General features: G+C 51.8%; 8 protein-coding genes across 8 annotated transcripts; 2 read left to right on the top strand and 6 right to left on the bottom strand.

Annotated features, from left to right (window-relative positions):
- The first annotated feature begins 54 nt into the window (after window positions 1–54).
- EDD37DRAFT_628056 (ferric-chelate reductase) lies at window positions 55–3,567 on the top strand. Its single transcript, XM_062816415.1, has 8 exons — window positions 55–920; window positions 972–1,012; window positions 1,063–1,398; window positions 1,455–1,681; window positions 1,733–1,785; window positions 1,835–1,956; window positions 2,005–3,105; window positions 3,158–3,567. The coding sequence occupies exons 1-8, from the start codon at window positions 501–503 to the stop codon at window positions 3,162–3,164; spliced, it is 2,307 nt and encodes a 768-aa protein (XP_062670691.1). The 5' UTR covers window positions 55–500; the 3' UTR covers window positions 3,165–3,567.
- Window positions 3,568–4,603, top strand: EDD37DRAFT_628049 (ribosomal protein S14p/S29e-domain-containing protein). The gene is made up of 4 exons (XM_062816414.1): window positions 3,568–3,729; window positions 3,831–3,937; window positions 4,133–4,232; window positions 4,303–4,603. The coding sequence occupies exons 1-4, from the start codon at window positions 3,595–3,597 to the stop codon at window positions 4,309–4,311; spliced, it is 351 nt and encodes a 116-aa protein (XP_062670690.1). The 5' UTR covers window positions 3,568–3,594; the 3' UTR covers window positions 4,312–4,603.
- On the bottom strand, window positions 4,569–6,840 carry EDD37DRAFT_363248 (translation initiation factor eIF-2B delta subunit). The gene has a single exon (XM_062811876.1). The coding sequence runs from the start codon at window positions 6,598–6,600 to the stop codon at window positions 4,909–4,911; it is 1,692 nt and encodes a 563-aa protein (XP_062670689.1). The 5' UTR covers window positions 6,601–6,840; the 3' UTR covers window positions 4,569–4,908.
- Window position 6,841: 1 nt separating this feature from the next.
- Window positions 6,842–8,342, bottom strand: EDD37DRAFT_363208 (tryptophan synthase beta subunit-like PLP-dependent enzyme). Its single transcript, XM_062811875.1, has one exon. It carries the CDS (start codon window positions 8,064–8,066, stop codon window positions 7,047–7,049), a length of 1,020 nt encoding a protein of 339 aa, XP_062670688.1. The 5' UTR covers window positions 8,067–8,342; the 3' UTR covers window positions 6,842–7,046.
- On the bottom strand, window positions 8,336–10,518 carry EDD37DRAFT_363122 (kinesin family member 1/13/14). Its single transcript, XM_062811874.1, has 2 exons — window positions 10,202–10,518; window positions 8,336–10,151 (listed from the first exon to the last, which is right to left on the bottom strand). The coding sequence occupies exons 1-2, from the start codon at window positions 10,461–10,463 to the stop codon at window positions 8,551–8,553; spliced, it is 1,863 nt and encodes a 620-aa protein (XP_062670687.1). The 5' UTR covers window positions 10,464–10,518; the 3' UTR covers window positions 8,336–8,550.
- Window positions 10,519–11,155: 637 nt separating this feature from the next.
- EDD37DRAFT_649140 (uncharacterized protein) lies at window positions 11,156–11,821 on the bottom strand (the record flags this gene model as incomplete). The annotated part of the gene is made up of 1 exon (XM_062818105.1): window positions 11,156–11,821. One exon carries the CDS (start codon window positions 11,819–11,821, stop codon window positions 11,156–11,158), a length of 666 nt encoding a protein of 221 aa, XP_062670686.1.
- An 870-nt stretch (window positions 11,822–12,691) lies between these two features.
- Window positions 12,692–13,606, bottom strand: EDD37DRAFT_563112 (NADP oxidoreductase coenzyme F420-dependent; the record flags this gene model as incomplete). The annotated part of the gene is made up of 2 exons (XM_062813951.1): window positions 12,692–12,996; window positions 13,054–13,606. The coding sequence occupies 2 exons, from the start codon at window positions 13,604–13,606 to the stop codon at window positions 12,692–12,694; spliced, it is 858 nt and encodes a 285-aa protein (XP_062670685.1).
- Window positions 13,607–17,896: 4,290 nt separating this feature from the next.
- Window positions 17,897–19,264, bottom strand: EDD37DRAFT_362727 (uncharacterized protein). Its single transcript, XM_062811872.1, has one exon. It carries the CDS (start codon window positions 18,994–18,996, stop codon window positions 18,313–18,315), a length of 684 nt encoding a protein of 227 aa, XP_062670684.1. The 5' UTR covers window positions 18,997–19,264; the 3' UTR covers window positions 17,897–18,312.
- Window positions 19,265–20,646: the final 1,382 nt, after the last annotated feature.

Raw genomic sequence — 20,646 nt, 5'->3', positions numbered from 1 at the left:
CTTGTGAATAACGGCCGTCTCGTCTACTGTTCCACATGTTAAGACTGCGCATATATCGAATCCATGTGTTCCATCGTCATGTCTGTGATCGGCGAAAGAATCGAATCATGCAAGTGTTGGGTTCATGCAAGAACCTTCCCATTGCCGAGTATGCCAGGCTTACGTCTCAGACTCGGCGAGTCGGACTCTTGCAACCAGAATGTTGTTCCCACCAGAGTGGAGAAGATTCAGGCTATACAAGTCCTTCCGCTTGCGACCAGTCGTGTGCTTCGTGGGCAAGGCAAGACTTGGGTCGAACCAGGAGTTTGAGTGTTGTAAAGCTTGGTTTGTGAGCAGAACATGGTTCACTAGAGCTACCTGTCCACCCTTCCTTACCGCGCAATGGCTCTCCCAGCGGAGGCCCTGAAGAGGTTTTCTCTATGTCCTTTTTTCTATATATTGTCGTGCCCATCACGATTGCCGTCTTTGCTTTCTAGCCCCTCTCACATTGGCAGGTCATCATGGCAATGGAGATTTCATATTTCTACCTTGCCCTCACTGTTTTCGGGTACAGCCCGGCATCGGACTGTGTGAATGGAATCAGGACAGACCTTTCGAAGTTCAATTTCGCCGGCGGTACTCCGGGAGATGATTGGGGCAACGTCTGCACCAACAACCTTAGCGTCCATTCCATGTGGGCAGCAGCAAGGCTTTACTGTACTCCAAAAGAGATTGCAGTTGGGGCGAAGTTGCTTGGAGTTTTCTGCCAGGAGTTTGGACAAGTCAAGCTCTTGCCATACCAGGAGGTCCTCCCTCATCTCACTGAAGACTACGTTTCCAGCCTGCCGAACGTGGGATTCAACGATATCAATGAGACCAAAACATGGGATCATCCTGTCCTTATCTCCAAGGATTTCTTCGACGCCGGATTGCGGACAACGGTGAGTCTGAAATGGTCGATGACAAGGACCGTGAACTGATGGACTCTCCAGAGCATCTTCCACAGGCAAGGCATACTCAACCAACCACTGAGGTACGTCCATCTCCATGAATCGGGACGACTGCTGATACCTTCCCGTTCAGCTGGGCAATCTATGCATTCTGGGGTGGCATCTTGTTGATAGGCATTATCGCTCGTGTTGTGACATATTTCTCTTCAACCAGGCTGGCCACGCCAAGTGCAGATATCGAGGATCACGCGAAGTATGCGTCTGCTGGTGGGGGATCGCATTGGAGCTTCGCCCGCTACTGGACCCGAAGAACCTTGATCATACCAACCGCGTTCGGACTGCATGGTCAACGTTACTGGCGGTTAATTACAGTCCCAACCCGACTCGAAGCGCTCGTCGTTGCTGCCTTTTACCTCCTAGTTCTTATCATCTGTTGTGTCTCCTACGAAATCTTCTGGCCGAATCTTTTGTATGCCTCCTATCTTTGTGACCGTCCTTGCCGCCATGTGCTAACAAGCCTTGCAGCTTTACCGAAGCTATGCAGACGTGGAGGTACATTGCAGACAGGACTGGACAAGTCTGCATCGCTACCTTGCCGTTCTTGTGGATGTTTGCGGGCAGGAACAATATCTGGCTATGGTTGACAGGCTGGAAGTATTCGACTTTCAGCATATTCCACCGTCATATCGCACGAGTCGCCACAATCACAGCGATAGTCCATGCCACTTCTCACACCGTACTGGCCGTGGATAGTCAGTACTAGCCACTCTCGACCAGAGGTCTCATGTGCTAACATTCTGCAGAGGGCATATTGGCTGAGTCCTGGAGCGAGCAGTACTTCCACATGGGCGGCATGGTAAGTGGCAATTCTAAGCAACGGAAATGTGCTAACCAAGACTTGCCAGGCTGTCGCATCGATGGGGCTGTTGGTGCTCTTCTCGTCAATGTGGTTCCGAAAGAAATGCTATGAGTTTTTCCTGCTGGTGCATATCGCCCTCGCAGTGATTGTTGTGGTTGCACTCTTCTAGTATGTTGGATATTCGTCGTCTCAATACCTTCCTAACTGTGAATGCAGTCACATCAAGCCATTCGAGGGCGAGTATGAACCCTATCTCTGGCCGATTGTCGCCATCTGGAGCTTTGATCGATTCGCTCGGTTTGTCCGTTTGGTATATTGCAACCTCCATGTCAGACTATCGGGCAGGCCTGCCACTACCAGCACGACCGCTACCTACCTCAAGGACGGCGACGTGATCCGTCTGGAGGTGAGTCCTGGATCACGTATGCTCAAACCTGGGCCTGGCCAGCATTATTTCATTTACCAACCCGCGACATGGAAAACTTGGGAAAACCATCCGTTCACCCTGGCCGCTTGGCATCCTACCCATGCTAACGCCAAGTCACCTAAGATATCCATCTCAAGCATGGATACGACTCTGTTGAGAAAAGCAGTGGAAGTGGAGGAGATGCCGCCAAATTCACCCACCGGTTCGTCGTCTTCCCGGACTAGCAGCTCGAGCCCCTTGGAAAAGCAACATGCTGTGGACGAGCATGATGCCAAATACAAGCTGGTGTTCTTTGTACGGCCATACAGTGGCTGGACAAAGCGGCTCAAGGCGGAGTGCCTGAAATCCTCGTCCGGATCAGTCAACCCTAAGGTCTTGATTGAAGGCCCATATGGTGGATGCAAGCCACTACACCTGTACGAGAACGTTGTCTTCATAGTTGGTGGGACAGGGCTCTCAGGTGCTTTGCCATATCTTCTGGATCATGTTAGCAGAACATCGGAGGGTGTCTCGACACGCACTCGAGACATCACCTTCATTTGGACAACCAAACAAGCCTCCCTGATCTGGGATGTCGCGGCTCGAGAATTGCAGCCTCTCCTCGACAGAGATGATGTGCGTATGCACTTCCATGCAACATCCGACCACGAGAACAACGTCGAGAAGACAGACGAGATCTCTCCTCGACTGAGTATTTCTCGCGGTCGACCGGATGTTAGACATCATATCCTAACCTTGGCTGAGGAGATTCATGCCGCTGGGTCGAAGGGTGGAAAGGTGGCGATCTTGGCTTGCGGTCCGGCTGGCGTAGCTGCGGATGCCAGACATGCTGTTCATGAAGCGCTGAAGAACGGACAACGCAACATAGAGTATTTTGAGGAGACTTTTGGGTAAGTATCATCCAGCTTCCGCGATGTGCAAACATGACTGATGCGCATCCAGATGGTAGATTGATACGATAGATGGAAACAGGGGATCCAGGTGCCGTGGCATGGACATGAATGGTGATGGATCGCCTATGAATGAATGATGAATTTATAGAATCATCTGCGAATCTGCGACCACTGATTGCTGGCTGTCGGGTAACGCACTAGATAGTTGTACCTGAACACTTTCGAAAATCACGCTTGCTAGATATTTACGTCGCTCGTGCGATTTCCCATGGCGATATGTAGAGATGCAATTTGACGCCGACCATGACTGGGCTGTTTCTATCGACATGATGATGGGTTGTCGTGGACTACCTTGCTCACTGATAGCTGCGCCGTACGAGCTTGCTGAAAATCCTCTCAGGGGTTCTAGTGTTCGACCGAGCGCAGCCTTGCGACGTGTCTCCACCAATCATGGCATTCTAGCACATCTCAGTCACGTGAAAGGCTATGACCATAACTTCTTGTCTTGGCGCCACCCTTCCCACAATCTTCAGTAAGGACCGCACCTCAACCTCGTCGCCGACCGATCGCAGACAGAACCCCTCAACACTCCTCGTCGTCCAGACTCGCGCACTTTCTAAAGTGAGTTTCCACAGTCCTCCCAGTACTCTTCAGCACTCTTACCATCACTGCCGTGGCCGGATCCAATTCAGAATCACGAAACTAATCCTCTTGCTTCACAGTCCGAGAAATTTGCTTCTCAAGCGCATCAACACATAACCGCAATCATGTCTCACGAGAGCGTCTGGTACTCACGGCCCCGAACCTACGGCAAGGGTTCTCGATCATGGTACGTCTCAACAAAGTTCTACCTTTGGACTTCGTCTTGGTTTCCCTTCCATACACACATTCCTCGACAACAGACGGTGGCCTCCTTGGTCGAAAAGAGCGTGGAAATATAATCGGAAATGGGATTAGGCAACGAAAATAGCGAAGGAAAACGACCATTGAAGAATATATTTGACTGACATTGTTCTGTGTATAGCCGTGTCTGCACCCACCCTGCCGGTCTGATCCGCAAGTACGGCCTGAACATCTGCCGTCAGTGCTTCCGGGAAAAGAGCCAGGACATTGGTTTCATCAAGGTATGCCAAAACCAGCACACCGGCTGTGTTGTAGCGTGGGAGTTCTGGCGTGGCTGACATGGCGAAACAGCACCGATAAATCCCTCAATATGACCATCCATCGATCTCCGACCGTGTGTGCGACTTTCAAAACATCGATTATGGCTCTAAACGTTAGTTGATATTGCAAGGAGAGCTGGGAGAGCTGGGGAAATGCAGATGAATGGGAAGATGATTTGCGGCTGGGTTTGCATCGAGCTACTGCGAGATGGAATCCAGTGGTCAGTAGCCTTGGGCGATGAGGCATGAACCATTGCCTTTTCTTTCAGCATTTCAAACACGGACAATGGTAGACGGGTTCCCTTCTTACTCCAATTATGGAAATGGGAAGGGAAAAAATTGAATGAATCTCGAACAGCTTCCGGATCACCATGGTATTCTCGCTTGCTGCGAAGACATCATGCCCGCGTTCTCGTGTCTGCGGTGTCGCTCGAAAACTACTCTATCATCAGCCTAATCCGAGCATACTACGGCACGATCCCAGAAAGGAGTCCAAAAAATTGTAGTCATACACCAGTGCTTTCAAGCCTTACGAAATGACCCGTCCACCTACTCAACAACCACGGTACAACCAACGCTTCATATGAAACACAATTCGAAGACCTTCAAATCGCGATTCTCACTGCTCACTGCTCCATCATGCCAAAGCCTGCTCGTCTCCATGCACGCCATTAACCACAGGGACGGCCATGGGCGGCAGACTTCCCAGCTCACACACCACAGCATCAATGAACTCCGCCGGCGTAACATCGTACATGAGATTCAATAGGAACAACCCCTGCTGATCTCTCCACCCGGCCAACCCTTTGCCCTCACCCTTATCCTCATCATCCCCATCATCCTTATCTTTTGGTTTCTTGCCGCTTTGTTTGGGATCCTGCTTCGTCGTCGTACTCGTAAAGACATCCACCTCCGCGACTTCGACCAGAGCATCCGCATCGCCCACCTCATTCATAATGATACTATCCAGCGCTGCTTTTGCCGTGAATTTGACCGTCTCGCAGAGCACAATCACAGGCACACTGCGAGATTTGTTTTTCGAACACTCCTTCGCCATCATGGCGACCATCGCACTGCCCACGCGCGACAAGAGCGTCCCGTTGCCCAGCATGGCCGACGCGCCTAGAAAACACTTCGTCACTGATCCCTGGTCCACAATGTCCGCCAGTCCACTGAGCAGAGCGTACTGGACTTGCAGACCGGCCCGGATCAGACTTGTCGCGTGGTTCTTGCCTTCGAACATCGGCCGCGAGTCGACGATGATGACTTTGAAGGTCTTGCCCTGCCGGTGTGCCGCGATCAGCGTCTTCTCGACGACACTGCTCTTGGCGTAGGTGAGGATGACGTCGGCGTTGTCGATGCGCGACCCGGCTTCACGGGCAATCACTTCGTCGGCCAGCGTGATGCGCTCACGGATGAAGCGGTCGATTTCGGCGCACAGGGTCTTCTTGGCTTCGCTGTCCGTCGCGTCCACGGGTTGTGTCGAGATGAGGTTCTTAAGCCATCTGATGCTGTTGCCCTGGCTTGTGCTCAGTGGCCGAGCGTTGCGCAGGTACGCGATCTGGTGGTTCAGGTGGGTGAGGAGGTGTCGCGAAAGGGCGACGCCAGGTGGTGTGGTGTACGTCTGGATGACCTTCTTGAAGGCGAGGAGAGTCGCGACGCACCGAGCGTTCCCGCCGCAGATAACGTAGTCTCGTAGTTGGAGGCCGAGGGAGAGGACGGCAGGGTGGATTTCTCGTCCTGCGCCTCCAAGACTCGCCTTCTTTTCTTTTGGGTATAGATGTGAAAACATGCTGACGCGCTTATCCTGGTGCTTGTCTTTTTCTGGGGCTGCAGGCATCTGGGGTTGTTGTTGCTGCTGTTGGGGACCTGCTCGTATGGGTAAGGGCTTCCCACTAGCTGACGGTGTTCTTTTGTGGTGTGTGCCTGTCTCGCTCTCCCTCTTGGTCGCTGACGGTCGACGCTGGAGATCTGGCTTGGGTGCCGCAGTCACTGCTACCGCCTGGGCGCCTTTCTCGGCGACCTTTTCTGCTCTCCTGGCAGCTTTCTCTGCCACTTTCTGTGCCTTGAGTTGCGCTCCTGTAAGTTTGACTCCTGCCCCGGCTTCTGCAATGTTCTGCTCGGTGGTCATTCGAGGGGCTTGTTCTGGCCGAACTGGTTTTGCTTTTTTCGAGTTGTTCTTTCTCGTCTGATCGCCGCCGTTGACAGTGGTTTGATCGGTGCCGTTGGTCAGCACAGTTCCGCTGGGAGAAGGCATGGTGAAAGATGTGGCGGCAGGGTTGAGAGGAGAGTTAGCACCAGAGGTGTTGGATGAATTTGAGTCATCCATGTCCGGCAGATTGTCCAGCTGGTTAAAAGTTGGACTAGGTCATGCAGCAGACGTATAGAATGCGATCTCTAGACGTAGGCGAGTGCAAGGGTTGATGGTCTACAGTACATAGATGTTGACTGAGTCATGCTGTCTCAAAAAAGTTCTTCTCCAACATGCGGTTGCAGTGTTACTGTGCACCCGCATCATACTACTTAGGTCCTCGCTCTAGGCGATCGGCGGAGCATGCCATGCCAAGGCCGCGGCGGTTAAAGGGGCTTAGCCTTAGCCTTCTCGATCCATGGCTTCTCTTCCGAGACTGCCTTTTAGTCTTTCATCGGACAATATGCACAGCCTTGACGAGGACGAAATGTCGAGTGCCAGGGCAGGGGTTGAGTACCAGGCTTATATAAGGGAGTGGGAAGAAGAAGAAGGGAGAAAGGCTTCTAGCAATACTTGCACCTAGGCTATATCTCACCATACGCTCCCAGTACGCTCTGTCCACCAGTATGGCAAAACAACACATTCGATCCAGGCTGTATCTCATTCTGCTCCAGCAATCCCAAAAGCCCAGCGAACGCCTTGCCCGTATACACAGGATCCAGAATAAGAGCCTCCATCTCCGCCGCCACGCGCACCGCATCGACTGTAGCCTTCTCCGGCTTCCCATACTGTGACCCAGTAAACCTGTCTTCAACAAGAACATCGTCCTCGCCAATCTCATCTTCGGCCAGTCCAATCCTCGCCGCCGTAGTCCGGGCAATCTTGAGAACCATGTTCTGGACTTCCTCTTTCGGCCTGGAACTCGCATCCACACAGACAATCTTCCTCTTTTTGTTGGTGTCAACATCAGCCATCTTAAACCCAGCAATCATCCCAGCAACGGTCGAACCGCTATTCACCGACACAACCACCGCATCAAACCGCACGCCCAATTCCCTCTCTTGTTCGACAACCTCAAACGCCCACCTCGCAAACCCCAAGCCGCCGAGCGGATGCAAACTCATCCCCGAAGGGATAAAGTAAGGTTTCCCACCCTGAGCTCGTATCTGGTCCATGACCTCCTCCACACTGTGATCCTGTCGACTCTCACAGCCCATCACGCGCGACAGCTGCACATTGCCTAGTTCGTAGTACGTCTCGTTCGGTGGATGTACGCGATCATCCTGCACGGTGACCACTTTGTAGCCAAATTTCGCGCCGATGGCCGCAACTTGCCGACAGTGGTTGGACTGGATACCGCCTACGGTTACGAGCGTGTCGCAATCGCTGGCCTTGATTTCGGGGACCAAATACTCCAATTTGCGGATTTTGTTACCGCCCATGGCGAGTGGTGAGTTGGTCTCTTCATGTTTGACCCATATGCCGATGTTGTGGGCGTCCCCGTACTTGGAGGTCAGACGATCGAGGCGGGAGATGTGTGTTGGGCCTGGGTACATCAATTGTGTCCGGGGGATTGATGAGAAGGGTTCTGGCAAAATAACCATCCTGCTCTGCGCCAGTTGCTCGTTGGATAGGATGTAGATTCCTTCTCCGCTCCCTCGCCACTGACTCTTCTGCGGTGTTCAGTGTAGTTGTAAAGGCACGTGAAATGCACAGCAAGCAGGCTCACTGTAATCGTTCATCCGAACTTGTGTCAGGTGGGAGAACACTTCTTTTACCTACCTTCGAAACGCCGAGGCATGGACCTGCACCGTCTTCAGGAAACATGATTTGAGAGGGACTACGCCCTGAAGTTGACATTGTCAGCTTAATCATCGGATTGAGAGTCGCTAAGAAGGTCGATGCGACTCTGACGTCAACGAAGCGCCAACACCTTGAAAATGTATGAATGCAGACTACCTATACTGAGGCAATATTCAAGACTCTCATACTTACCCAATTGAAACCAGACACCATGACGCCTCGCTATCTGATTTATGTCTGTCGTCATATTCGTCAATACTCCCGAAAGACCACATTCCACATTCCCTATGCCGCAATGCTGATGCCAAACATCTCATGATCACTCGCAACTTTCTTCTTGAAATTTGCCAAGTCAGCAACCAGTGCCTCCATCTCAGCCTGTATCTCTGCTGCTTCCTCATCGTACTCCGACTCCGTGTCGACTTCGTCGCTTGAAGCAGTATCGTCCTCGTAAATCATGTCAGGCGTAGGGACTCTAGACCTGCCGCCAATCAACTCAGTCTCCTCTTTGTTGATGACGATCGGGTTCTTCAGCTCATCCAGGACAAGTCGAAGGTGGATGCTCAAAGCTTCTTTCTCTTCCTCGAGTTGTCGAACCTTTGACTCAGAAATGGCCAGCTTCTCTTCCATGATCTGCAACATGTTCTCATATTTCGAGGTGAATTCCCGGATCTTTTCTGATTGATTATCGGCATTCTCTTGGACAGCCTTGATCACAGAGACACTGCCATTCTGCTGCTGTTGGCTAAGCGTCCATCGTAACGTACGAATGGTCTCCTGCATCTCCTGGATTTGAGCATCCTTTTCAGCTGAAGAGACATGATCTTGATTGACAATAGCCTTGGTACGGATGTTCTTAGCTTGGTCGGCATACCGCAGCGTTGACAAGGTCTCGTCGTAGTCTGCGGGTGCAATGCAGGCAATCATGGCAGTCTTCGAGTTTCCACCCAGCGAATCCTTCAGCAACCACGTCAGAATTGAGTCGCGGTAAGGCACAATATCCCGGTTCGCTCGTTTGCTGTTGTGCATTCGGGCATGTTTGGGGTCTGCGAGTGCGGCAATGACTCTTCCTAGAGTGGTCAAGGACTTGTTGATGTTTCCACCTTCTCGAAGTCTTTGGCCGGTCGCTTCTGTCGCCTTTGCCCGCTCCGACCCTGCCAGGTCCACTAGTCGTATTCGTGCCAGTCTTTCTGTGGTCTCATCTGTCTTGTAGTCGTGGTGAATCTGTTTCAGCATGATTGTGAAGACAGCATGTGAGCGAGAGGATGTATCATTCATCTTGGTCGACGCCGTCGTTCTCGAGCTGTCACCCATGCGCATATACTTCAGGATCTCAGTGTAGTTCTTGACCTGGATCTCTGTCAAGTCCTTCACATACGGTCCTTCAGTAGGTGATTCTCGGATCTTCAGATACTGAGGAGGATCTGTTCGAGGTTGGAACAGGTCTCTGACATGCTCATTGTACACTTCGAAATACGACACTCGAACACTGTAGCTGATGTGGGGGCTTTCGTTCGACTCGATCCGCTGGAATAAGTCCTCGCAGGTGCGTGGGATTAGGCCTTCCTGCTCGGGCGTACCCATCATCGTGTAACTCTTCCCCGAGCCTGTTTGGCCATAAGCAAAGATACATGTATGATATCCTTCAAAGTTGTGATCAAGAAATTCCTCTCCTAGAGAGTTGTAAACATCTTCTTGTGTGGCATAGTGCTCGTCTTCAGTATCGTGCGACCAGAAAGATCTGTCGAATGTGAAGGTCTTCTCTTCGACCACTTTTCGGGTTTGGGCTCGGGCATTCGCAGGATCACTCGAGGGAGGAACGAGGAGTTTCGTGGACTGGGTAACTGGGCTCATGTCGATCAAGCATTGTGCACCTCTTTCGATCTCTAAGCTCTGGTTAGAGGAGGAATGGCCGGTCTCTCAGCCGCGCACTCACCTCGAGGAAGAAATCCTCTGACTCTCACCACTACTTTCACGTTACCACCTGGATTGGAATTCACTGGCGCCATGAGTACATTCACAGGCGTCCTGGATCGGAGTGATGGACTGGAAGCGCTTGAAGGAGTCGGTGTCTTCGACCTGGAGTCGGCAGCAGTGGTGATTGATCGTGGTGGTGGCACCATGGCGACGGTGTGGTCGAGGAGTTGAATACACTTGTCAAGGACAGTGCAATATCGATTATGTAAAGAGATATACATGAAAGGGAACACAGACGACAAAGGGACGTGTTCGATAAGCTTGGCTGCGCTGCGCTGACGGGGGTGATTGATGGGGTCGCAGGGTCGCAGTGACAGGACCTTTTTTGAATCGCTAAAATGGACAGAACGAGTTAAATCAAAACAATGACATCATTTCGTGTTACACCATTTTTCTCTACTACCAGGTAGTATCTCACTCCAACATCAACATCTCTAGGAACCTCCTTAAAAGCCTTTTGTCACCACATATCTGTTGCCTTTCCTATCACCTGGGAGCCAAATGATGAAGACGTCGTGCTCCGCGTCGCAGTCTGCAATCGGCTTATGCACGAAATCTCCTCTGCCCCCCTCATCGCATCTGAAGACTCACACCAGTATTCGCTTGCGCACCGTAGGTGACAGTCGTAGCCAGCTGTGACAGGTTTTCTGGTCCCCGGAGCCATGTTCTATCTTCGTTGGTCTCCCTTCATGGATCCATTGCCCTCCGTGGAGACAGTCATGGCGACAGGACACGTAAGCGCAGCACATCATACGGGCTGTTGTTGGCTTTGGAGTCCGCAAGGCTGCCATAAACTGCACTCTTCCTCCACGAGGCTCGCCTCGCCGCCCGTCGACGTACAGGCTTATAATGTAGCCATATTGCAGGCCTCACAAAGTTGTACAATCAGGCTCATGGGTGACCGATCATTCTTTCACCCAAGGTCTTCAATCTTCCTTTTCTTGACTCCAGAAACAATCTCTCCTTTCAGATGTGCCAGTACATCATCCTGCATGACCGCTACATCATCATGTTCATTTCCTAGTTCGCCGTCTTCGTCTTCCATATCCGAAGTGTCGAGTCTTATTTCATCGTCGTCGGCTTTGCGCTTTCGCTCACCTAGCACGCCCAGTCCCAGATTCATCTCGATGTAATGCTGTTCATCATCCGAAACATGATCGATCCTTTTCTCGACCAAAACATTCGCATCCTCGAGCTCCGCATTGGCCTGTTGGAGTTGCGGTAAAAAGCTCTGCAATCGAGATCTCAAGTCCGAATTTCCAACTGCTGCAAGCCGTGTCGGCAGTCCCGACGGGAGGACTGGAGGCAGAGCATCCTCGTCCGATGCATCTTCTTCTGAGTTCTCCTCGTCAGATTCATCCGATTCTGTCGAGGTTCCTCCATCCTCGTCCTCGTCATCATGCTCATCACTTTCATCCCCATCCATCAGTTGTCGCTCGAGTTCGAATTGTGCACGAGGTCTCCAAGGTGGTGAATACCCAGACGAAGACGAAGAGGAAGTAGACGATGATGATGGGGCAAGTGTTTCACCTTCAAACTGTGCTTGATGATCCTCTTCACGGTCAAGATCATCGATCATGTTTGCATTATTGTTCTCTTCCATGCTTTTAGACGTATGACTTTCCGAAGTTGAGGCGCTTTCTCTCGGGAGCCCATTCAAGGCTCTGAGTCTGACCCCAGACCCAACATGTTGATGGCGACTTCTGGTTAGGAGAACTGAAGCCTATCGCATAAACTTTGTAAAGCAGATAATTTAACATGAGGACGGCCGGCCCTCAACTCTGACGTATCGTCAAGACGATCGGCTTGGCAATGCGCAGCCTTGCAGGATATATCGGCCCACCAAGGCTGAACAAAGAATCACGTCTGTCGTGTTCAAGCTCGGGTGCACTTCATAGTTCGTCGGGCAACTCAGACAACTTGGACCTAGGCGTCGACCAGGCGAAAAAGCATAACGCTCGCCAGATTATAACAAGCACTTATCGAGGACATAAGGGACAAGGTATCCGATGTCGTGAGTCCACGAGAAATGATGAAGATCGCCGAGAAGCTGGATTTCAAGTGGGAGAAGACTGCTCGTGGTCATAGATTGGTTCAGCCGTGTGAAGCCGCATGAAAACACACTTTGGCTGCCAGAAACATGGTGCAAATTGATTCCTGCTAGAGCTTCGCGTTCGACGCACGCATCTTGAATTGCCCATCTTGGAGGCGATCGGACCTCACATTGCCTCGTCTCCTTGAATGGGAAAGTCGATGGTTCAACTTCGTATCACCACCATATTGGCCGACAAGCCGTCCCCATCCGCTGGCTTCCCCCAACCCATGCTCAGGCACTGTACGTCACCAATACTCGCGTTCTGTCCCGTTGAACCAGGCAGGTTGATGTCATTCTGCTCATTGATGTGCCTTTTTGTAGTTTTAGACTCGCGAAAACCACCGCGGTTTCCGTCTACGAACCGCCCAAAGTCTTTCCCATTTCCTCGGCCCTACTCGTCGCCGCTTTCACTGCCTTGTCCACAATCTCCTTGAAGCCTGACGCCTCAAAGCTCTTCAACGCCGCATCGGTAGTTCCATTCGGACTTGTCACATTTTTACGAAGCTGAGCCGGCTCATCTGAAGACTCGACCAGCATCTTGCCCGCACCCAAGCACGTCTGCGTAGCAAGGCGTGTGGCCTGTTCCGTCGAAAGCCCCAGGCTGGTTGCGCTTGAAACTAGATGTTCCACCATAGCAAAGAAGTACGCCGGTCCCGAACCTATGTCACACCTGCATCAGCATAAATATGTAGAGAAAAAGACTGGATAAAACTCACCAGACAAGCCAGTAACGACATCGAGTAACTCCTCTTTGTCCACCCATTCAATAGCTTTGCTGACACTACCGAGCAGGGCAGTCACCAATTCCTTTTCGTCTGACGACACATCATCTCCTGCGAACAGTCCTGAAGCACCTTCTCCCACCAAAGCAGGCGTATTCGGCATGACACGCACGACATGAGGTGTCCGTCCATCGCTCAGCTTCGACCACTCCTGAAGACTCTTCAACGTGATGCCCGCGGCGATGGAAACGATCATTGGAGTGCTCTTGCGCTGGCCCCAACCACCGCCGAGTTCTTGACATACACTCTTTGCGACTTGTGGTTTAACGGCGAGAATGACAATGTCAGCAGTTTCCGTTGCCTCGGTGTTAGATGTAGTAGTATTCACCCCCAGGCCTTTCATCTTCTCTCGGTTAACGTCCCACGGCTCGGAGACGAAGATATTTTTGGGGCTGATGTCTTTGGCCAGTAGGCCACCGATAATGGCGGCGGCCATATTGCCACCGCCAACGAAGGCGATCTTTGAGCCTTGCAATTTCCAAGCCATTGTTTTCAACCTGGGTGTTTGGAGTTAGTTGTTGTGTTTCTTGTCTGGATGTAGCGGTTAGATATGGCCATTCTAGCTTCGCTTAGCAACGGAAGTCACTTGTGCGCCGTGCGGCGGGTCTGCCAATCACGTGCAGCTACGTAACCAAGGAACCGAGCCTCTGATGAACTAGGACTCAATGGCATCGCTACGATCTGGGGATTGCGCGATATGGTGCTTGAGCGTGAATCCTGCAACCAGTGGACTGCGGCGTGAAGGCAATGCTATCGCGACATCAAGGTAAGGGATCGGAAGGAGAGGGGAGAGGGCAGTATTGAAGGGCACCGTTAAGGAGCTGATCTTTAGGTCTTCAGATTCGATTCATTAATTATCGCTAGTGTAAGGTCCTCTTGGTAGGAGTCGCCAAGGGAACCGCGAGGGTATAAGACGATCATGCCGAGGGTAAGTTGAAGCCGGACTGCAAAGGTAAGAGGAAGGTGAAGGGGAGCCGAAGATAACGCTCACGATGTCGGTACAGTCTGGTTAGCTCTCACAGGAGCTTCCAGCATTTTCAACATTCGAGTTGCTGGCGACGCCAGGTAAGCACCAAGTAATCCGCCTCACCGATTGTACCCAAACACCACACAGCATTTCATTCGGTCAAATATGTAGAAGCCTTGCCAGGAATTCCCCCAGAATCTGCAGAGTCAGAAGAAATTGTGATCGAGGTCTCAACGCCTTCTAGCCGATTGCTACTTTGATGCTTTCAACCTAATAGAACCTGGGACTTGTCGTCAAGGTATGCTGGTCGAAAAGTCGCTCCTCATGGGGTCAGAGTGCAATTCAAAGTGCCGGCCTCGACTGGCAGGATCTAATCACAAGGCTACAGTGCCAAGGAGGAGAATGAAAAGCCTCTCCATCGCGTCCAGGCTTTCATTGTGCGCTGGTCTCCTACTTCGTATATTTATAAATCATTCCGGTGTCTGGCGGTACACCTGTTTCCCTGCTGCCCAGACCTACCTCTATGACATGCCTGGGGTCACACTTTCTCTTGACATTCGCTGACATGATGGCCATAAGAAAGCACTCACCGGGTATGTCTGCAAACATGTTGGTTTCCAGAAACCGTGTGTTGTGTGTTGTAATTGCAAAGCATTGCTAAGGGCGGAGGAAGACAAGATTGGTGGCTACCACGAAGTCAGATGACTCCAATGAAGAAGTCTAGAGCACAGAGACACAAACCCCCTTCGTCGAATCCTCCTCTGCAGCGTCGAGACCACACCCCAGTCGAGTCCAATAGCAAGTATTGCGAAAAAATCTTGCAGGGACTGGACATAGGGAGAGTGTCTCCGGCTCTGCCATACTGGCACCAATCTAGCCACCTGTGGAACGACGGCAGTTGGAATTCGGAATATTTTCTGCACTGTTATCGACCTTTCATTTCCGGTTTTCCTCAGGATTACCGACATGAGCTTGTCGTCGTTGCGGACGTCCGCTCGGACTCACCGACAAAGATCCATGCAGCTTGGTGAACATCCTCCTGAAGGACGACGATGAGGACGCCTAAAGCCTTGGCATCGTGAATTGAGAATGTCTCAAGAGTCTCTGATCCTGGTCGAACAGGTAGCATTGCTGAATGGCAAATTGGCAAAGTCAGTCAAGTTGAGACCCGCGTTACATTTCAAACAGCTTCTCGAAGCCAGACCGCATTGGCAATTGATGTTTTCCGTGGGTCTCTCAAGTTGAAGATGGTTGAGACAAGGGATACGGTGGATATTTGTTGTGGCTCAAGGAAGGTTCCCATACGGGGTGTTTGTTCCGGTAGAAGGAGACTCACACTGACAGACTTACATACTTCCAGTTCGTCGAATACGGTGTTTTTCGCCTGAACTTCGGTGAATGAGGGTTGATGATCACGTGAATGAGATCTGTCCTTCACATGTCATTTCATCTCCTTCTTCCTCTCCATCTTCCCAGCGCTCGGTGCCATTCTACCGAGACACAGACACTCACCTTTCTTCATCGGCTACCCACCTTTGTAACCACTTTACCCACTCGCCATGTGGTGCCAGGCCTGCTTGCAGACGAAGCGCCATCAAAGACCATCCCACACGATTCCACATACTGCATGCTGACAATTTGTATCACAAACGCAACGCTGACATAACTCACGCTGGTCGGTCTTCGCGACATGACCAAGATCTAGCCCTTGTGACCGTGGCGAAGCTGATTTCTGTTTCAGAAATTGTCTGATGCGCTGTACGTCTGGTCGCGCTCAGTTGCTGGATGTGGAATCCTTCGGAACCGCTGCGATACCTAGACTGCTAGAAATGGAAAGTGCCGTTCAAGCGTTGACATGTTCCCGTATAGACGGATTATTGGTGCAACACACCCACTTTCGTGGTATCTCTGCGAAGAATCGGCGTGCGGTCCCGAGGCCGGAAGACCCAGTCGAAGATCGCTAGTCGCAGCAGTGCAGCACACGGGTTGCAAACCAACTTGGGGTATTCCGCGCACAGATCTCTTCTTCCCCAAACTCTATACTCGGACGTAGGGCCGAAAGCAATGGAAACAATAGTGTTCGGGCAATCACCAAACATGGTAGCCAAGAAGCGCAAAGTTGCTGATGTCTCAAGATGCGTTACTGTCATCGTCTTGCCTTCCGGATCCCGAAGATATTCTGGTCGTCGAAGTCGAGTCGATTCAGTCAGCACCCAGTCAGCGGCGCGAAGGTTCTGTCCAGCCTGGAGGCAAGGGAAAACAGCCTTTCGCATGAAGGAAACTTTGAAAGCTACACATCGGTGCGGTTGAGGCTTGACCCGAGATCGGCTCGTCGGGTATTGAATGCACTGACCCTCGCCAGCCGCCTTCTCCTGCCTCACAAAGTATCTTCCTGAGTGATGTCGTGCGGTCTCACGTCGTAAGAATTCACGGAAAGGCCAATATGACAGCAAAGTAACACCAAGTCATGGTTTGGAGTATAACCTTCAAGTCGCCACTAAACTGTCAGAGCGACTCGGTGGCGGGCGACATTTCCTCAAGGGACAGAGAAAGCATATGCTTGAAGCCGAACAGCCTCCCGGTCAACAGGGAACCATATCGATCTCAATTCGACGCAACCGCTTCCCGAGCACACTCGAATTTAAGGTATCATGACCACATTTTCCGCTGGCCGACGGAACGATGCCGGGGTAAGCTTTCATTCCTCAGCGTCACTGTCGGCGGCACATGCAAGCACTTTTTTCTTTTTGGACAACAACTCACCGCTCTCTCATCCTCTGACGGATGCTGCTTCCTTTGCGTAAAGACAGCCATGCAGTCGGCAGAGTCTTCCGTTCGTATAGCACACTTGTCAGGTAGAGCTCTGATGCAAGAGTATGCAAGGCTAAGTGGAAGTCTCAACAGATATACCTCAATGGTGGTCATTTAAATTGCAGTAGAGGCGGCAAACGTGAACGCAAACGCCCCCAATCGCAAATACAGTCCAACGGTCCCGAGGTCGATGCATCATCGTTGCTCGCCCCCCGAGCTTTACTGCAGACTGTAGCATGTGCCGAACAACATCCCTGACACTGGATAGTATGTTGACATGACGACAGATATTTACTCGTAGTCGCAGCATGTGTGCATACTGCATACGTATGTCGGCGACCAATGTCTCGGATGCAAAACATCCCAGGAAACGTTGGTGCGTGGTCGGTGTTGTAAATCCACGCCCGTGGAAGCTCCCCGCGGGCGTGCGGAGATTCAACTAGAGGCTAAGGGGCGTCTGCAAGAAGGAGCCTCGGGGGCCATGCTCGTAAAAAGCCACTGAAAGCATGAATGTGGTGGTTGCTGTGAAGGGTACTCCGTACCTGACGTAGAAGCGGCGAAAAGGCTGGAGATCGACATGCTGCAAGATCGCGATCTGCGCACAAAGTGCATGTGTGGCCGAGCACCTTGCGTGTTAGGATTCCGAAGGTTCGGGCACTACGGAGTAACACTGTGCAAAGCACCCAAGAGACAGCTGCAGCATGCGTTGGCATCGACTCAACCACTGCTAAGACGGTTCCTTTGATTCAGGTTGGGCGCAACCCCCCAGTTGGAGGCAAAGAGGCGCCCGTGTGCTTCACCAGCGAAAGCAAGGCAAGGCAGGGCGAAAAAGGCCACCAAGACCCTTGCATGTACCACACAATACAGCAACATTGCCTTGCCCTGCCTTGCCTTGCATTGGGCAACAACAGTAAGCAAGTTTCGTGGTCGTACCACAGATCAGTCGAACATAGCCACAATGCACGAAACATCAATGAAACGCAAAAAACCAAGATTGAATAACGGTGAAAGTGGTTTATGGGTAGATTACTTGATTGATTAATGCTACTATTTGTAGCAGATGCTGTAGCACTATATGCTAGCTATGATACCATACTCGTACGAGGGTATTCCAGTAACTCTCCAGTGGTACTGCTGCCACATGCGTATGAAGGGCAAACAAGTCAACCACTTCTCGTATCCATGAGAATCATGATCCATGTCAAAATACATCGCCATGTAAAAAGGCTGATGATGGGGGGTATCGTATGAAAAGCCCAAACCCGGTATCCGTAGATATGCCCAAAAGACAACATATGGGTTGGCGCGCAAATCGTTTCGCTCGTGAGAAAAAGTCGCTCCTCGCTAAGCAGACAGATAGTATACAATGTCGTGTCGTGTCGTTGAGGAACCAGCCATCAACTCTCTTCGTCTCATCATTGAGGACCGTTCAAGGAACCCAGACCACGTCGGACCGAGGGCTGACGTCGCTTGGGTGCACTGGGGCGCCGGGCGTTCTCGTCCTGACTAGCAGCAGCAGCAGAGCCAGCAAAGCGTACGACTTTGCGCTTTGGCTCGGATTGCTGGTGATTGTGGCTGTGTGCGTGGCGATGCTGGTGATGGCGATGCGCGGCCTCTTTCTCTTGCAACTCGCGCAGAAAAGCAATTTGTTCTTCGGTGGTGAGTTCCTTTTTGGGTGAAGAGAGAGCGGGGATCGCCTCGACGGGAGGTAGACTCTCTGGTGTGCAGAGCAGGTCATCATCTGACAGGTAGGAACTAGGTTCGGACCCGAAGGTCGACATGCACGACCTGTATGGGCTGGGAAGCCATGAGGAGTTGCTGCTGTCGCGGCGCATGGCGACGGAGCCAGCCTGTGAGAACGACAATGACTGAGACAGTGTGCCAGTAGACACGTCGCTGTCTGAGCGTGTAAGCGTATGGGATATCGGCCACGACGAGGTTGGCGACGCGCTCAGGAGCGCAGAGTACGCGGAATTGGGCGCGTAGATTGTGTAAATGTGACTGGTGTTGGAGGCGGTCGAGTCGCGAGAGTCGGAACGCGACATAGCCACCGATGTCATGGCTGGAGTGATGTTGGAGGTGGGCGACGAGAAATACATCTTGTCTGTGTCTGTAGCGACAATTTGCTGAGGGGAGGCGGCGCGACGGTGATATACTGTGGTCAACAGTAATCCCGGGCGGATGATGTTTTTATGATTGTTGTCTGAGGCCAGGGTTATTGTTTCCGGCTTGTCGGACCTGTTTTCCTTGAAATGATGTGTCGGGCCGCCAGGGTGATGGTTTTGCGCGTTTTTGGATGGTGATGCAATGCCACAGTCAGGCCCTTGCAAATCGTGGGCGGTGCCGTCGGTTAATGAATTCGTGTTTGCAGGGGGATGCAGTGTCGGTGACTCGGAGTTGCTGGGGGATTTGATCGGTGGAATTGCCGCGGGTTTTGCTCGCAGACCAGGGTTGGCGCTGGTGACTAATTGCTGCCTAGGAGTGTGCTGAACAAGCTGGGCGGTTGAAGTGAGTGGTGGCTATATGCCTCAAGACTCAAGAGTCAGGGCGGTTATTTGTGTTCGACACAGAGTGGTTGGGTTGGAAGAAGAATGTCCGTAGAGGAATGATCCGGGGTCGAATGTATATGAATTAATGTCTGAGAGAAGTGGTTCTCGCCCCCTTCCCCGTGCTTGTGAGTTCGTAGCGATGGCGAAAATCCGGTATGTCTTCGTGCTCCGTTCGGGATGCGACCTCGGCCCAGGCGATGACTGTGTCTGTGGGTGGCTTTTGGTAACAACCAGATGGATCGGAAGCACTGACGGGCCCCGGTTTTACTGCTTTCGGCCTGTGGAGAGGAATGTTAGGATGAATGGGTCTGTGTCTGTCACTCTTCTGGCACCGTGCCCGTGGTTCCGCGAAAATGCCCTAGGCTTTGGTGGCTTTCTCGGTAGGAGGGGAGGCTGGACACCCGGAAAATGCTGGCTGTTTTAGGAGTTGGATGGTTTCGAAGAACAGCACTGTGATGAACGCAGGGGATTGCTGTCTCTGTTTCACGAAAAGATGGCCTCTCACCTCAACGCCAGAGAGAGCAGATGATATACCCTTTGCCCGCGGAAAGAGGCAAACACAGCTGGGATTCGGGAGTTGGATTCCGTTGGCTTGGGATTTGTTTTGAGAGTATTGAAATAGGGCGGATGATTGATGCCTGTGAGATGAGTGGTTCTGGGTCGTGTCGGTCTACTGACCGCCGAAGTGTATCGACACCAGTCAAGCGGGCTTGATCCAGAAATGGGGGGTGACTGAAAGCCTGAGACCCTTGTCCAGAAGTGACTTTCTTTCTGGCCGTTCGCTTTCCCTGGTCAAAGCAAGGGTTGATGGCTGGTGGCTGACGGGGCCGCGCGGATGGCGCCTGGAGGATACAGCTGCAAAGCACGGGGCGAGATCTCATAAAGCAAAGCGGAAATCCACACCCCACATCCACGAGTGTCCGTGATTCCTTACTCTCAAGTGTTGGTGACGGCCTAGAATTCCTTGATTGATCTGTCCACTCCCACGCGACGTGTCTAAGACTTGAGTCGAGATTCGTGGTTGGGATTTGTCCTATGACCAGACTGTGTCGCTAATCAAGGACGTGATTTGTATGCATGTGGCAGTGACAAGAAACAAATGATGAACAGGTAATTGGCGGTGATGCCTGGATTAAGGGGGTATCACAGAGGTCGAACAGGTGGCACAGCGATAATCCGGACGGTCAATGGCCAAAACAA

Source organism: Exophiala viscosa (assembly GCF_022695815.1).
Source record: "Exophiala viscosa unplaced genomic scaffold EDD37scaffold_4, whole genome shotgun sequence".
In the NCBI taxonomy this organism is placed as follows: Eukaryota; Fungi; Ascomycota; class Eurotiomycetes; order Chaetothyriales; family Herpotrichiellaceae; genus Exophiala; species Exophiala viscosa.
The sequence above is the reverse complement of the archived record's forward strand: the minus strand, read 5'-3'. Positions and strand labels throughout refer to the sequence as shown.

Excerpts from the sequence above, each read along its gene's own strand:
- EDD37DRAFT_628056 (XM_062816415.1), top strand. The coding sequence starts at position 501 with ATGGCAATGGAGATTTCATATTTCTACCTTGCCCTCACTGTTTTCGGG. Across the intron at positions 921-971 it reads ACGCCGGATTGCGGACAACG|AGCATCTTCCACAGGCAAGG; the intron begins GTGAGTCTGAAA and ends TGGACTCTCCAG. Across the intron at positions 1,957-2,004 it reads GTTGTGGTTGCACTCTTCTA|TCACATCAAGCCATTCGAGG; the intron begins GTATGTTGGATA and ends CTGTGAATGCAG.
- EDD37DRAFT_628049 (XM_062816414.1), top strand. The coding sequence starts at position 3,595 with ATGACCATAACTTCTTGTCTTGGCGCCACCCTTCCCACAATCTTCAGT. Across the intron at positions 3,730-3,830 it reads AGACTCGCGCACTTTCTAAA|TCCGAGAAATTTGCTTCTCA; the intron begins GTGAGTTTCCAC and ends CTTGCTTCACAG. Across the intron at positions 3,938-4,132 it reads GGCAAGGGTTCTCGATCATG|CCGTGTCTGCACCCACCCTG; the intron begins GTACGTCTCAAC and ends TTCTGTGTATAG.
- EDD37DRAFT_363248 (XM_062811876.1), bottom strand. The coding sequence starts at position 6,600 with ATGGATGACTCAAATTCATCCAACACCTCTGGTGCTAACTCTCCTCTC.
- EDD37DRAFT_363208 (XM_062811875.1), bottom strand. The coding sequence starts at position 8,066 with ATGGTTATTTTGCCAGAACCCTTCTCATCAATCCCCCGGACACAATTG.
- EDD37DRAFT_363122 (XM_062811874.1), bottom strand. The coding sequence starts at position 10,463 with ATGTATATCTCTTTACATAATCGATATTGCACTGTCCTTGACAAGTGT. Across the intron at positions 10,152-10,201 it reads CAGAGGATTTCTTCCTCGAG|AGATCGAAAGAGGTGCACAA; the intron begins GTGAGTGCGCGG and ends ACCAGAGCTTAG.
- EDD37DRAFT_362727 (XM_062811872.1), bottom strand. The coding sequence starts at position 18,996 with ATGTATTTCTCGTCGCCCACCTCCAACATCACTCCAGCCATGACATCG.